General features: G+C 31.6%; 1 protein-coding gene across 2 annotated transcripts in view; it reads right to left on the bottom strand.

Moving 5' to 3' along the window:
* Nucleotides 1-12,310, bottom strand: part of LOC139526902 (von Willebrand factor D and EGF domain-containing protein-like) — a 35,603-nt gene extending 23,293 nt beyond the window's left edge. For both annotated transcript variants that reach the window (XR_011665216.1, XM_071322052.1), the window contains exons 1-8: nt 12,173-12,310; nt 10,875-11,090; nt 9,334-9,495; nt 8,326-8,388; nt 7,479-7,750; nt 3,786-3,872; nt 2,652-3,026; nt 18-97 (exon numbers count right to left, since the gene is read on the bottom strand). Coding sequence is in view for 1 of the 2 variants with exons in the window: in XM_071322052.1 (XP_071178153.1) it covers nt 18-97; nt 2,652-3,026; nt 3,786-3,872; nt 7,479-7,750; nt 8,326-8,388; nt 9,334-9,495; nt 10,875-11,090; nt 12,173-12,212 (1,295 nt within the window). In the remaining variant the exon portion in view is untranslated. The remainder of the gene's footprint in view (nt 1-17; nt 98-2,651; nt 3,027-3,785; nt 3,873-7,478; nt 7,751-8,325; nt 8,389-9,333; nt 9,496-10,874; nt 11,091-12,172) is intronic.
* Between the last annotated feature and the right edge of the window lie 4,718 nt (nt 12,311-17,028).

The raw sequence follows: 17,028 nt of genomic DNA, 5'->3' as shown, positions 1-17,028 counted from the left end.
GACTCAAAAATACTTACCTGCCATCAATTGTTCGCAGATGTGGGTCGTTCCTTGAATAACACTTTCCTGATGGTCTTTGTTTGTTCAATACATGAATCTTGAAGTAAAATGACAGTATATTATCACATAATAGTCTAGAACTATACTGAATACAAACAGTTTTCTTACAAACAATTAGATTTCCAAATTCTAACAAAATTAGTTTCCTTCTGTCTTATAAGTAAATAGTTTCCTGATATGACTTCTATTGCAGTAATGAGTGTTCAACCAAGTAAACATTAAATATAATGCGTTGCAAAAACTAACATTTTGCGTTCATTATCTCCCCTGTAACAGTATTGTATGCGTTATTGCCTTTTAATGATAATTATTACCATTTTGTTTTTGCATGTGTATAGATATAAGAAGATTTGATATGAGTGCCAATGAGACTCTTCATCAAAGTCACAACTTGTAAAACGTAAACCGTCAAACATGGAAAATATTTGACCTTTTATCTATAAAGCTGTAATAAATTGATAGAAATATCTTTTAAAACGAATAACCATCAGCAGATAAGGAAGAAGTTAACATGACTAAAATTATCAAGAAACTCATAATAGATTTATTCTCGTTTTTATGATGATTTTACTTACGTGGCCATAGTTTAATTATAAGCCTGGTACTTTTGATAACTATTTGCACTTCGCTGTTGACATGAATATCAATTATATGTTGTTTTTTTTTATTTAATGATTGTAAAAGTATGAATTATTCGAAAATACCAAGTATTTTCTTATCCCAAGCATAAATTACCGTAGCCGTATTTGGCACAATTTTTTTGAATTTTGGGTCTTAATGCTCTTGAACTTTGTACTTGTTTGGCTTCAGAATTATTTTAATCTGAACGTCACTTATGAGTCTTGTGTAGACGAAACACGCGTCTGACGTATTAATTTATAAGCCTGATACCGTTGATAACTATCAAGACGCATGTGATCGACACATTTTCATTATGATGTCTAGTTTTACACATTATTCATTTTTTTTTTGTCGCACAAGAAGTATCAAATATTAATTTTATTTAAAGTCATTGACAGTGTTTCCGAGAGTAGTTCGTGAAATACTGACGATGCCATATGTGTTCTTGTTGCATTTGTCAAAAGCGGCGGACGATACTCAACAAATCACCAACGTCTAAGATTTACCTACAATCCGTGTCTAAAACAAGTAAACTAACAGACAAATACTGGAAAGTTAACTTTAGACTACCCTGTTCATATATGACTTCTCAACATTTAGTCGTTATGTTTTTTTTTATATCAAATATGTTTTTCGGGAAGGCAGATACATGTTATTTAAACATGTTTCTTGTATTTTGTTCTATTGCTTTTGCACAAAGACTGTTATCAGACTGTAATCAGTGATATCGACAACATATTATAATGGACGTTTGTTGTACATAATGTCGAAACTAGTTCAATCTTCGTTTACGTCGAACTCGGACCTTATGAATTTTTCTTGTATTTAATATAAACATTGCAGTGTTATGTTCAAATGTTATAATATATCTATTGTAGAGACCAAACGTCTTAATCTCAAATACGTCTTCAATGCAGGGGACTTACATTTTAATGTTTTATTGGTTAAGTCTTCTCTTTTAAAATTAAAGAGAAAGTTTATGGAAGGAACTGGTTTAAGATGGGGGCCGGTTGTTCTTGCCAATTATTTAGTGATTGATCCTGTAATGCCTTAATTCATGATTCATTATATCTAGATTTCTGCTTGTATTTGAATTGCCAATTTTATATAATTTGTTTACATAATACCGTAAAAAGGGATATCAGAAAAGCTCTTTCTCCTTTTTAATCAGTTTTGAACAAGAAAGACAATGATCCTATGGTTATAGAGAAAGCTCCTACCGTTTTAGTGTAATTACGCATCCCTATCTTTTAAATATCTAGACTTGAGTGTTTCTAATAAAGAAATTCCAGCAGAAAAACGCTTTGAACGCATACAATTGGGAAATGTTTATTTCATCTGAAAAATATACGTTTTTTTGTAATGATCAGTGCGAAATAAATAATTTTCTGACACCGAATTTTACTTTTTTCCTAATTGTTTTTTTTCTAAACGATTTTCTGCAACATACATGTTAGTCATATTATATCTTTATTTGTTAACTTGAATGTGAAGGTAATAAGGACTTAAATATCTGTTCATCCAAACAAAAGGATTAGTTGTTTTCTCAGTATTATTTCGGATTAAATTACATGTATATTGTGAAAAAAAAGTTTGTAAAAATAAAAACGATGTTGTTTTAAATATATTAAATAACTTCTATATTTGTTTTTTTTTATTATTATTTCTTTCCTGGTTTTTTAAACGTTTAATTTGCTTCTTCCAGATCTATCTTTTTGTCACATTTTTTAATCAGTTTTTATTGGTATTTATACAGACATTTTTATTTTCATAATGTTTTTCTATTTTTTTTTATTTCATATTTAGTTATATGATTTTTAATTGCCACCTTTGATATTTTCTGTATATTTGTATAAATCGTATATTGGATAAAGAGTTATTCATCTTGAGAATTAAAACTGATTTTCGTTGAATAAAATAAATATTTTTCTGAGGTATCTTGTTTACCTTGCTTCTCAAAAGCTACTTACAGAAACTTCTGGAAGTTGGAAATTTTTCCATAAGGAATCTATAGTAGACTTAGCAATAAGTTTTGCTGTACAAGTATAGCTTGATCGTACTGCTTGATCCCCGAGTGTGCGTAGTGTGAAAGTCTGATATTTATCCCATGCAGTTCCATTAAACGCAAGGCCACATGAACTCCTGGAGTTTTCAATTATATCATCTGATAAGCTGTCGTTACAATTAGCGGGTCTGCTTTTAATTTGGTCTTGTAAACTAAAAAGTTCAATATCTATATTGCATCTCGTTAACCCAGGAAATTCTAAACATGCCACTGGTACAGTTGATTTGATATTGATTTTGACTTCTTCTCCGCTTTTTACAATAAAAGATGTTTTCTCTATCTACAACACAACCAATGTAAAAATAAGATTAATATAAAATAAATAAATTATATTTTCTAAACACATATCTATGAAGGTGTATTTAAGGTATTCAAGAAATCGGACGGGATAACAATAAATCACATTCCAATTTGGTTGTATACTTTATGCATTTTTAGAATTAAAAGTTCTGAATAATATCTAGGTTTCGTAAATACGATGCGACAGTCGTTGACCGATGTCCATAAAGCCAAAAAAAAGATGAAGAATCACAAGTTTACAAAACAAGGACGAAGGGAATCTCTTTAACTCGAAAAACAAGTTCGTCGGTAGGGTAAAGGTCACCTACATTGGATGTTCAAACTGACAAAACTATAAAATCAGGAATAGGAAACCATAGGTAAATTTACAAACCAAACAACCTTTTTTGGTATTTTACATGTAGCAAGGCGAAAATATGTCGCTATTGGGTACATCAATCAGGATGTTGACCAAAAAGTTGATTTCAGTTGTCTTCTAATCGCCATATAGAACTTTTTTTACAATAGAGTTTTTAAAGTATGAACTTGCAGACGTGTAGCGTATCATTTGAAATATAGTGGGACATAAAGTATTTCTTGATAATAAATGTTAAGTTGACAATTTAAAAATGTTATTTATTACGGTTGATGTGAATTTTAATTTGGAGACATTCACCAGAGTTATATTGTATTCAATAGAAGTTTTAATGAAACTGTGATTTGTCTTTAAATTCACAAAATATGATAGCCAAATTGTTACCTGGACTCCTGCGAAAAATTCCTTGCTGGTGTTGTATGCTGTAGGTACACCGTCAGTACTTTGTCTAGCTCTTATACTACATGTCACCTGTTTGGTAATTAAATTGTATACATAGGTTTGATTGTACCAAACACAAAATGACTAATTTGAATATTGTGATTTCTTTAAAATAAATTCGAAACAACAGTAATTTGCCGATTCTTCAAGCTCATAAAATCCATAAAACAGATCTTTCGCCTCTCCTATACAAATTAAGAAAGATTACACAAATTAAACTGAAGAATTAAAGAAGGAAACAGTAAACTTTGCACACCGTATAACAAATATCCTGAATCGATACAACACTGATCGTTTCTTTTGACGACGCACATATTTATTGCGCTACAATTCTTCAATAGAAATACTCTGAGACAAACGGTTTGAAAGCCAAGGGAGGATGAAAACATATATATATGTATCACTCAGAAACGTGTCCTTCCCCCCAAACGTGTCCGATACTCCCAAACGTGTCCACATCGACGTCACTGAAATGCAAAACATGTCTAGTTGTAAAAAGGGCGTCAAAGCGTGTCATTTGTATTATGCAAACGCCTAAACGTGTCCATTTTTTTAATAACACCCAAACGTGCTCAATTCCCCAAACTTGTCCTATAATATAAAGGGAAATAAAAGATTGTTATACTGATATTCCGTAAAAATAAAACTGTCTTTTTCCGCTCCAAAAAAATATAATTTAATTCCTAGTTACGATTAGTGTAAATTCCTAATAACCGTAAAGCGTAAATTCTTATAACTGTACACATTCAGGCCTAATCCCAAATTCCCGGAATAATTAAGGTACAATCCAAGAGTTCCGGCAAATATTCTTCCGCATGTCATAATATAACTTATCCAAAGTATGCTGTCGTCCTGTCCATGCATGAAATATTTGCCACTGGACGTAATGTCTCTTGTTTGCGTGTATTTAAGTGATGCTCGAAACCAAAAGTTCATAATGTGAAACCTTACTACCAGTTTATAATTTTAAGAGTTTTTTTTCTATTTTTTTAGAGAATCAAATAGTTTCTTAGTGAAGTTATAAAGTTTCGGTCTTTACTGGCTCTTAAAATTTTTAAGTTTAACTAATGTTAATCCCGAATAATCGTAAACAAATTTAGGCCCAATCCTAAATCCCCGGTATGATAATAAAATATCAGAACTGTTGAAAAAAAGGAAGTCAATCCTTTTAAAAGCCCGCCGTGCAGTATTCGCGGATTACAGCTAATTTCCTAATGCTTGCAAAGTGAAACGTTGTTAGGCTTGCTTGCATTGTTTGTATAATTGATAATACAAGTTTTGTAAATAAGATTGGAATCTTTAAACAATATATATAGGCATTGTTCAACCTGAATATATTGTATTTGAATTTAATTGGGTGTTATCCTATGGATTGTACAATATAAAAACCAAGCAAGCCATCTAACCAAAGTTTTGTTCTACATGCATTAGGAAATTAGCTGTAATATAAAAGGCACCATCGGAGTTTATTAGTACAGAATAATTACATAGTAAACGATTTATTCATCTGAACTAGAATTGTTTGTACATGTATGTGCGCTCTAAACGAGCATAATACTTGCAACTGGAATATCAATAAGCAATTTCAGTCAAAAGTTGATTTAGATGTTACAGGTTAAATTTTCAATAACAACCGGCATTGAACCAACTAAAACTAATAAATGACCACTTCATCAACTGTGTCCCCATTATAGATTATTCAACATTGCATTTTCATGATAAAAACATTGAAAAAATAAACAGCATATTGCAAAATGATTTAAATGCTATACAATCTTGGTGTAACAATAACAGTATGAAAATCAATGCACAAAAAACAAAGTGTATGAAATTGGGTTCAAAACAAAAACTTAAACAACTATCAGAATTATGTATTACCGTCAACGAAATATGTATTGAGAATGTCCATTCTTTCAAATAACTTGGCATAGACATTGATGAAAATTTAAGCTGGGAAGATCATGTTGATCGTATATGTAAAATTATCTCATCTAAAGTATCACTTTTATATAAAATTAAAGTATATTTGCCAATACACACAAGGCAACTATTTTATAATGCATATATTCTACCATATATAGACTATTGTAGTTCAGTTTGGGGAAATTTATTACAAAAAGATTCAGATAGAATCATAAAACTTCAAAAAAGAGTAGCAAGAATTATACTGGAATGCGATATTTCTATTCCATCTAATTTCATGTTTTCTTCTTCAAAATGGCTATCTTTTACTAAAAGAATAAAATACCAACAATCAATTCTAATGTATAAAATTGTAAATGGGCTAACACCTGATTACTTAGCAATCATACTAAATATTGATGATGTGCAACGCCACAACTTACGATCTGTCTCTAATAATGATCTTTTTGTTCCAAGACCAAATACAAATTTTTATAAAAAATCTTTTCATTATTCTGCAACCAAAGTATGGAATAATTTACCACTCGAAATAAAAAAAATGTCCCAATGTGGAATTATTCAAGAAACATAGTTATAATCATTTTCTTGAAAATTATATGCAAGTCAAATAATTTGTTTTCCTCTAACAAAACTATATCAAATATTGTCATTTATTACCTTAAAGTATATTTCAATGATTGAATTGTGTATATACAAGTAATATATATTGTAATTTAATGTATGAATGTATGAATGTTAACTGTATGCATGTATTTTGTTTGAGGGCCTCAATGAAAATTAGACTATTTCTAATTGAGTTACCCTCTTTAAATAAAGAATTTATTATTATTATTATTATTATTATAGAATTGCCGTAAACGTTATTGATTTTATTCATGTATTAGCGCTAAAAGACGTGAGACGTCCTGGTGTTTAATAGTGGACACGTTTTGGCGAAAAACAATTATCGGACACGTTTGGGGGTTATAAAATCGGACACGTTTGGGGAATATTGGATATTACGGGAGAATAGACACGTTTGGGAGAATCAGACACGTTTGGGGGACAGGACACGTTTGGGAGTGTTACATATATATATATATAACTTCTTGTATGATTTTAATTTTTAGTTTCTTGTGTATAATTCGGAGTTTAGTATGACGTCCATTATCACTGTACTATTATGCATATTTTAGGGGCCAGCTGAAGGACACCTACGGGTGCGGGAATTCTCGCTACATTGAAGACCCATTGGTTGCCTTCGGCTGTTGTTTGCTCTATGGTCGGGTGGTTGTCGCTTTGACATATTCACCATTTCCTTTCTCAATTTTATATATATATATTTATATCTTGCTGTTCGGTGTGAGCTAATGCTCCATGTTAAAGACCATACTTTGACCTACTTTTGCAAATTATATCTTGAGTGGAAAGTCATCTCATTGGCACTCATACTTCATCTTCTTATATCTATGTAGTGTAAATTTTTGTAATAACTAAATAAAAAAACTGGCTGTAGCTAAATGTTAGCCTAGCATCAGCAAAATAATCGTTTATTACAACAAGGAGTATTCGAATATTTTCATTGCCATAAACAAAAAACTTGATGCCAGGTTAATAGTAACACAACATTTGTAAAACTTTTGGATTTATGTCCATCGCGCTATAAAATGTTTGTCATGGTTTGTTTACATGATCAAAATGTTTCCTAATTAATCTTAGAAATAAACAGCTTACCCAAAATCCGAGTACTTTAGGTCCATTGGAATGTTTATCCCAGTCTTTTCTATGAAGAACACCGTCAGTGTCTAGCTTACTGTATGGAATTTTTGGCTTATAGGAGACTTCTTTCGTGTTAATATACCAGGAAATGTCGAAGAAATATTGTTGGTACTTTGAAGGCATCGCGACTTGACATTGAAAGGCCAAATTTCTAAGTTGAGAGTTAAAATTGAATGTAGGTATGAATGCCTTTACTCGTGGTAAAACGCTGAAAGTTATACTGAGACCTGAAAAAAAAACAACTGCATGACCTAGCACACATCCGCTATAAATTATACAATAGGGCCAATGTATAAATACTGTGTTTAATCAGTGGCTGAATAGATTGCTATTTTTTGTTTTGTTTTTGTTTTTTTTTGTTGGGGGGGGGGGGGGATAAGTACAGCATTGATACACACGTTTTGTTTTTGATGATAGGACAAAATAAACTAAAAAAAGTTCGGCTTTAGAAAGTTTTATTTAATGTGGAATTCAGTCCCACTAATCCAAGTTGACAAAATGTAAATAAATAAAAGTTCAAACGATTAATATAACGACTTGATGTTTGAACAAAACAATAAACCCAAAACAATTGTATACACAATCAACGCAGGAAAGAATTAAATTCCCGTGTAGCGATCAACACTGTTAGATTATTTTATAACATTATACTTTAATTTCAAAATAAAATATTGAATCATTGTCTGGCCATTTCTAAATACTAATTAAACATGATATCTAAATGACTGAACATAAGTAAATAGTTCTTAAATGTCATACTGTTCACGTCTGTGTTGAATCTGTGACAAAGTATACAACTTACGCTGACATGGCTCAAATCCAGATTCTGATGACATCCCTGGTTGACATGGAGCTGGTGGTCCAACTGTATATAAAGAAAAACATCCTTTTTAATAAAAAGGGGAATAATGACAAAGGGATCTTTAGTGATGCTCGGGGCCAAAATATTTATAACCCCAAAACTTATCTAAAAAATTCAGAAGAGCTTATAAAACAATAAAACAAAAAGAATAGAAAACGCCCTGCAATGAATTGTAGCTTTGTATTAGGGAGATAAAGTTCTCAATTTTGAAATAATTTGAAAAACGTTTTGATCGCACATTTTTAACTAGAGCTGTCCTCATAGTGGGACTTTCCATCCCCCCCTCGTCCTCCATGCACTATAGATGCGCTGTAAATGCACCTGGCTTGTCTCGATTATTTATATTATATACAAGTCTAAATTGAAAACAATGTCCAAACCTATGATTGCGACGGATGAGTACTGCGACTTCTATACGTGTGCATGCAAAACAAATGTCTTGGTAACGGCGAGGAGGGGGGTCTAAATACAGCACAAACAACATTTTCCAAAAGACCAAAAAAGTATATTTTAACAAAACGCATTCGACTAGCAAGTCGAACAACTGATGTTCTTGAACTCTGCTGACTGCCATTTGTGATTGCCAAATAAACGGATTACCAGATGTAACAAAATTGATCGTATCATTAATTTATTACCAAACATAAAACAATAAACTTGCAGAAAAAATGGTATACAGCAAACATGAGGTTCAATTATTTGTACACCATATCCGTATTTCGACAAGTACATTGTCTCTTCAGTGACGTAAGGAATCGAAAAGGTATTTGATAGGCCATATAATTTACCTCAATTTATGATAGACTTTTGAATTTTGAAAGAGTCGAAATAGGATAAACGGATCATATAAACCCGAAGGCAAATATAATACAAGCCCAAACGAAAAAATATAAACAAATCTAAATTGAAAATAACGTTCAAACCTATAGTTACGTTGGATTATATTACCTGTACAATAGCGACCAGGGCATGCTGGAATTGCTTTCAAATAGAACACGTTGAAATCATTGCAGTTTTGTGCTTCCACTTGGAAAGTGCTTTCACAACATGATAGAAACCCTCTCTGGCATGCGTTTAAAGTTATCCTTTGTCCTTGCTCTGGAAGAGTTCCTGTTAATAGAAGTTATCATCGCGCTCCTGCATTATATTTTCTTTTAAAAACTATTTCATACATGCACATATTTTATACGAAAATAAAGACAACTAGATTTTGTAATTACTGGCAATAACGGACGGCACCCTCTTTTCAAAATTGTCAGGTTAACGACTGTTATTTTGAAAAAAAAGGCCTCCGAAGATATCGAAGATGACATTATTCTGGACAATCCTAACTTTTGATACAACCTTTATATATACAGAGTCTATGATTTCGTCGAATTTTATGGACATTGAAAGAATAGGGGGTCTCACCGTCATTAAACGGTCTCAGGTAGGTTTTCGCTTTAAATTTTGAATATCCAACTAGCACTTTGGGCCCTCCGTAATCATAGAAGACAGTAAGTGTTCCCAAATCCTTTTAGTCACGTTTGTATCTACCTATTAACTAACTGTTTGTTTAATATTAGGCAGATTGAGAGATCAGGGGGCTCGAACAATTGCCCTGTGCCCTTTGTCCTGAAATTTTATTTTTGTTTAGCTGAAAAGTGACAAGCTAAGCCCTCCGAAGATGTCGAAGATGATATTATTCTGATAAATCCTTTTGACACAATCTTTATATATACAGAGTCTATAAATTCGTCGAATGTTGTGGACATTGCAAGAACAGGGGGTATCACCGTCATTTAAGCAGTCTCAGGTAGGTTTTCAATATATATTTCTTTTTTTTTGGGCTTTCCATATAAATGTTTCTAGAGTGGTCGGTTTCTGTTTTTGTTTTAAGAAATATTAGATATACAATTACAGTTTTGATGTCATTTTATTGATAAAAATCTATATTACTGGAAGACAAATATGCAACTTACATAAGCATTGATAAGAGTTTATATTCGAGGACAACGAGAGTTTAAAACAACTTGAAAGGGTCATACAACGATTTCCTACGTATCTTTTTACTCCTTTCAGCTATGAAACTCATGCTTTTAATGTTATCAAATATTATATGTTTTAATGATTTAAAACTAAATTTGAATATCGAACCGACTGCTAGCAGCCGGTTGGATATTGAATATCGAATATCGAATAACGAACCGGCTTCTAACTTCACATCCATAAAAAAATAAAAACAAAATGTATCGATATTTCGTACTGAATAGCAAAAATAATAGAGTCAAGTTTTCTTTCTATAATTGTAGATCGTACAGGTAAGTTCTATATATATATATATATATATATATATAGTTCAATACATTACATAGATGTATGCATGTATGTACTATCTTGATACTATAGGTTCGACAAATGTTCGAGAATGATATGAAATGAATATTGCTAAATGACCTTGCTCCATCTATCTCTAAAAATCAATGCGGTTATGACCTAAAACTACATACCGTTTAACCACACTGGATACAATGATCCGCATCTTAATATTGCTGGACATTCAGTGGCAATGTTTCCATTTTCGGGAATCCTGTACCATCCCTCCCTAAGTAGTCTACGATCACATAAATCAGGATCATTCGGACCAAGAGCATAATTTACGGAACGAGTAGGCTCGTCAAGAAGTCGGTTGTTTCCTGGATTGCATGGATCTTGGCAAAGAAGACCTATTTAATGAATAAGGCAGTTATTGTATCATTCAAATTAAGAATTAAGATAATAATAAATTGATAGATATCAAAACAAGCACCGACTTATGTGACCAGTCCTATCCCCAACCTCCATTAAATCAAAGCATAGTAAAGACAAAATAACAATAAATACGTTCTTGACAAACAAATCAAGCCCATTAACGTGAAAAAACCGTTTTCAATATACCACCAAATAATTCAGGCATACAGTAGAAAGGAATATTCAATAAGATATGAAGTAATACAAAGTATTATACTAATGATTAATGTTCACTTTTAAAATTTTGAGGAAATATATTAAACCCTGTTTATCCATAATTCATTAAGTCAAAATCATTGCTTTATAATAAGGTTAATCAACAATTTACTCATTATAAGATGTCTTGCACTCTATCTGTTTAGTAAACACTCTTCATAACATGAGCCTGTTCTTACAACTATTGATAAAATCTGTACAAATTGAACATTGGCAAAAGGAAATACTTGAGTATGCTTTTATATCATAAAATCATCTAAGAATTTATAGTGTTGTCGATGTTTTTGTTGTTGTTCAAAACGGTATTGACAAATTGATTGATAGACTGAATTCATTAATTTCACTGAACACAATAAAAATATCTCAAAAGGTGTGTTTATTGGTTTTTGTTTAAAATAGCTAAAAGACAAAAAGATCAAATACATGACGGATTTGTATATATGTGGCAAGTCAAGGAAATTTTAAAAACGTTACAACGTGAGTGGTTTTAATACCCCCTTCCAACAAACACAAATAAGATAAAAATCAAAATTCACAAAAATCAATAATGTACCTTATTTCCATAAACATATCTCAATTTTACAACGGATAATTGAATAAAATATTATAAAGTATGCCAGTATTAAAGCAACGCGCACTGCACTGATATAGCGTTTGGACTAAAAGTCCACTAGGAGCAGTATAGACCCAGCGGCAGTATTTGAAATAAAAACTGTATAATATTTTGATCTATTGAGTAGAAGTACGAAATTAAAAATAACTAGATGTACGTGTAATTTATTGTACAACCCTTTGATCTTACCTGTTATGAAAGTAATTCCTATGAAAACATGGATCCACATGTTTTAGCACAATAAGAGAGTTCGTAAAATGACTTGATTCTGCGCGTTTTGAGATATATATATCTGATTGATTTTTTAGATGTATACATGTATCTTATCTGATTTAATTTTGTTCTTTACAATGAGTTAAGAAATACCGTTCAAAGTTCCTCCACCGATAAAAAAAATGAAAGCACACTATACACATATTTTGTTTTCATTCTTACAATATGACTTTACGATTTGATATTGTCGATAATAGATTTGCTAATGTTTTATAGAAATGCAAGCAATCAAGTCGTTATATTAGCAGTCAATAACTCATGATCAAATGCCTATAGTATGTTAGGCAGTTTGTATATTAAAAATTATGTCGGTCGTTTATTGCAAGTCAGTCATTGACAAGAACGTTACAGTCTCGCACCAGACGCGTGTAGTGTATTCAAAAATGTAGTTTCATTTTTATTTTTATTTACTTTTAGCATTTAAACATGTACAAATGCATTGGTTAATGTACAATTAAGTGAGTTAATATGAAATAAGAAAATAACCTATCAAAAGTATTTTTAAACGCAGTTTATATAATTTACGTGGTATATCTTAATATGAAACTTCTGATAATATGTCAAGTACTAACAAGTACTTGATGTTGATGCAGCAAAGCAAGTGTCACTTATGTTATTACAAAATAATGTAATTGAAGTTACATAATTAGGAAGTCTTCCGGAATCGATAAACTGTTTAATTAAATGAATATAAATGTACTGTTTTCTCATTGGCTAGGATATCCTCCTTGATAACACATAATATTCACCGTGGAAAAAATCACGAGAGGTTAATATAAGATTTGAAAGAGTCTGTTTTTTCTAAATATAGATATCCTAAGGCAACGCTAACGACGTTGTTTTATGACGCCATCCTTTTTTTCTCTATTTCTTTTTCGGTGTCCTTTTTTGTTTTATTTTTGGTGTATTTTTTTGAAAAATAGTCAACTTACACATGTGGAGCAGGTCCGTGTAACACTTATCAATTCAAAGTTTTAAAAAGTTTTGAAATTTTAGATTTTTGGAAATTTGATCAAATTATTAAAATATTAAAATTTTAAATATCGTTTTTAAATTTGACAGTTTAGAAATTTGATCAAACACTAAACATATTTAATCAAACGTGCAATTCTGATTATTTCCCTTTTTGAAAGTTGGATTTTTTAAATTTTTGATTAAAATATCAAAAATAGAAAAGGGCCGAAAAGAGGGGTACCTGTAAACACGGCTCTGATTATAATCATTCTTAGTTAGGAATAAATAGCACGAAATATATCAAATCATTTGTTATTACAAAATAAATAATTAAAAGAAGGAGTCGTTTTTTTTATAAAACATATTAGCCATCACATAGGATAACAGTGTCCAGAAATTTTTAGGTTGTGCATCTATTAAATTTAAAAAAAATTCAAACCTATTCAAACCGGCATCTAATATAAGGTGAAAGTTTGAGATAGTTAATTCAGAGCTATTTGGTGTCCCCAGTGAACAGTAAAAACTGACCAACTCGCGGTAGGCCAAATAGTATTATTCGCCTTTTTTTGACGTTCCTGATGAAGGTAGATCCAGAAAAAGTGCTTCAGTCGCATGCAACTTTGTTTTTTTTTTATCAATTGCATTCCCATTTATGATTGAATTCAGTTCCAAGTAATGATACGGAAGGAATACTAAATTTATGGTGTCGCAATGAACGTTGTGCTAGGCCTGCTTCAGCTGGTCCCTAGACAAATAAGTGTACTGGTTCAGTGATTGTTCAGTGATAATAGACGGCCTACTTAACTCCGAAATATAACAATGAACTAAAATTAAAATCCTACAAGACTAAAAAGGCCAGAGGCTCCTAAATTGGGACAGGCGCACAAATGCGGCGGGGTTAAACATGTTTGTTTAGATCACAAACCTACCCCTCTACCTCTAACCAATGTAGAATAAACAAACACACAGCAGTACGCACAGTAAAACGCACTTTAAAAGAAATCCAGCGGTCCATAGGTTAAAGCTTTACTTAAAATTCCGCGTTTTACATTGTACAGATTTTTTGAAAGCAACATTGGTGTATGGCCAAAAATGGAAAAATCCATCGCATCTGACAGCGTGGCACCCTTTTTACACGCCCCATTCTGACCGGACGTACTAGTGTTCTTTTACTTTCCTCAAAGTTGATTGCCATACGATAACTTAAAAATGCACAAATAACAAATACGGAACAATGATATCCCTTAATATAAACAAAAACTTTTCCTTTTATTTGCTATTCAATAACAGTGGTTGATTTAGGGCTCCTAATGGTGCTACATATATGATAAATGCATATACTTTTTACAAGCATCAGTCCAAACGTTGTCTAAGGGAGCAACCATTTAACTTCAAAAATGGGGACATGGTTGTTATGTGGAAGTGAAAAAAAAGAATTTAACGCTAAGTGCTAATAATTTGATTCAACGCTATTAATCAAATGATTAGTTCAAAATTTAACACTATAAGGCATTGGGAAAATCTGGATTCAAAATATTTTTTGTCGATCTCTGCTTGCACAGAATATTTTTTCTCATCAAATTGGGGATAAGAATATTTTATGTACCATTATTGAAGCCCCTCGTGGAAGTATCCGGCCAAGTAAAAAAAAAGTGTCACCTTAGTGACAATATTTATATATCAGACTCCCAAAAAGATTACCATTTATCGCTGATATAAACTTTTGAAAATATTTTTCAAAATGCCGACACCTACAAATGGATAGATGGGCGCTTAGCGGCAACTATTACATAAGTCTTTTGTGAAGACGAAACGCGTGCCTGGCGCAAATACAAAATTTACATCCTGTTATCTATCTATGATGAGTTTATGTAGATACCTTATAACAGTATCCTAGCTCCAAGCTACTAATATTTGATCTTACTCTTAATTTCAGCGTAAGAAAAGATATCAAAAACCTCCCACATTCCAGACTAGCACAACGTTCATTGCGACATCATGAATTCAATGCTCCTAGTAATACTTATTACTGAAATCATTGACACAAGGCAATATATATATGATCGTAATGCAATCGATAAAAAATGAAAACAAAACGTTAAAAGTTATGACCGAAGCGCTGTTCTGGATCTACCTTCTTCGGGAACGCTCAAAGCTGAATAGTTTAGGGCCAACAATTTATAAAGAACAGAAATAGTTGATTAAAACGTTAAAGATGAGATCGTTTAAACTGTACATGGAAGGATATATTCATCTGCCGACATGATTGCAGAAAGTAAGAAGTCGTAGAGCAAAACAGAAAAAAAATTGAAATCAAATATAATAAGTGTATGGAGCCATTTTATTGCTTAAAGTTCAGTAGAAAATATATAAATACATACTCAACCTAACCATAATATTTGACCTACTGCGAGTTGATAAGTTTTTACTGTTACTCCTAAAATAGTGGTGCTGGGAAAACCAGCAAGTAAAATGGTCATTATCAGAGCCGTGAGTCTTGTTCTAAAACGAATTTATTTTGTCATCCAATTTTTAAACGCTTACAAAGTCTGTCTGGCTGGGGTTTTATTTTAAATATTGAATTTTTAAGTATCAGTATGTTTTCATTTCATTTTGTTTCGTTTCGTTCCGCTTTTATTTCGTTTCGCAGTTTACAGGTATCCCTCTTTTCGCCCCTTTGCTATTTTTGATATCTTAATCAAAAATTTAAAAAATCAAACTTTCAAAAAGTGAAATAATCAAAATTGCACATTAGGTTTAGTATTTTTAAAGTTTGATCAAATTTCTAAACTATTAAATTTAAAAACGATATTTAGAATTTTAATATTTTAAATATTTGGTTAAAATTTCAAAATTTCGAAACTTTTACACAATTTGGAAATATGATATTTTAAAACTTTGATCAAATTTCCAAAAATCTAAAATTTCAAAACTTTTTAAAACTTTGAATTGATAAGTGTTACACGGACCGGAGCAGGATCTGCTTACCCTTCCGAAGCACCTGTATGTTGTGTATTATTATTTGTCTGTTTGTCTTTTTTTCATTTCAAGCCGTGGCGTTGTCAGTTTATTTTTGAGTTTGACTGTCTCTTTGGTATTTTCGCCCTTCCTAGTGAAATACCATAGTTAATTAGCAAATCTGATTTGAATTTGCTACTAAAAACACCAAAACAGTCGTCAAGAATCCTTGCAATAACATATTTTCACAGACATAATCGTATGCAGTGCTCGACCTTTGAACATTTTTATACATGATTCTATTAACATTACTGAAAACAGCGCAATACTATGAAATACATACTATTGAGAACATAGTGACAACTACCAGTTTCTTGCAAGCGCGAGTAAATGATTAAGTTTCGATCTTTAAAAAACTATTGCAACCTATTTTATCAGCTAGATGTATATGGTTAGATTGACATGAAATCCCTATTGAGTATGAGTATCCAGGAAGATGGAGATGTTACCGATAAAAAAATTCCGCGGAAAATATGCCTTTCCAGTATGTAAAGCTAGAAAAGTTTAGATTGAAGTGGAACGCGCATGGCAAGAAATGCTTATAATCACCACTACGTTAAACATATTTGATGAATTCAAAATGGTCTAGCTTAACTGCCTAGTCACCTTGAAATTGAATATTGAATAAAGTTTTACAGGCAGTTGCCCTTTTTTCACCTATATTTAAATCATTCCGTCAAACGAATGTTTTCAAGTATTATTTGTTTATTGTCCGCACGACGTCATAGTCGTTTTTGATTTTAAATTGTGTAAGTCTTTGAAAGACGTAGCATATTTAAGAAGGTTTTTTTAAGAGAAAA

Source organism: Mytilus edulis, chromosome 6 (assembly GCF_963676685.1).
Source record: "Mytilus edulis chromosome 6, xbMytEdul2.2, whole genome shotgun sequence".
NCBI lineage: Eukaryota > Metazoa > Mollusca > Bivalvia > Mytilida > Mytilidae > Mytilus > Mytilus edulis.
This window is presented reverse-complemented; position numbering and strand designations above follow the sequence as displayed.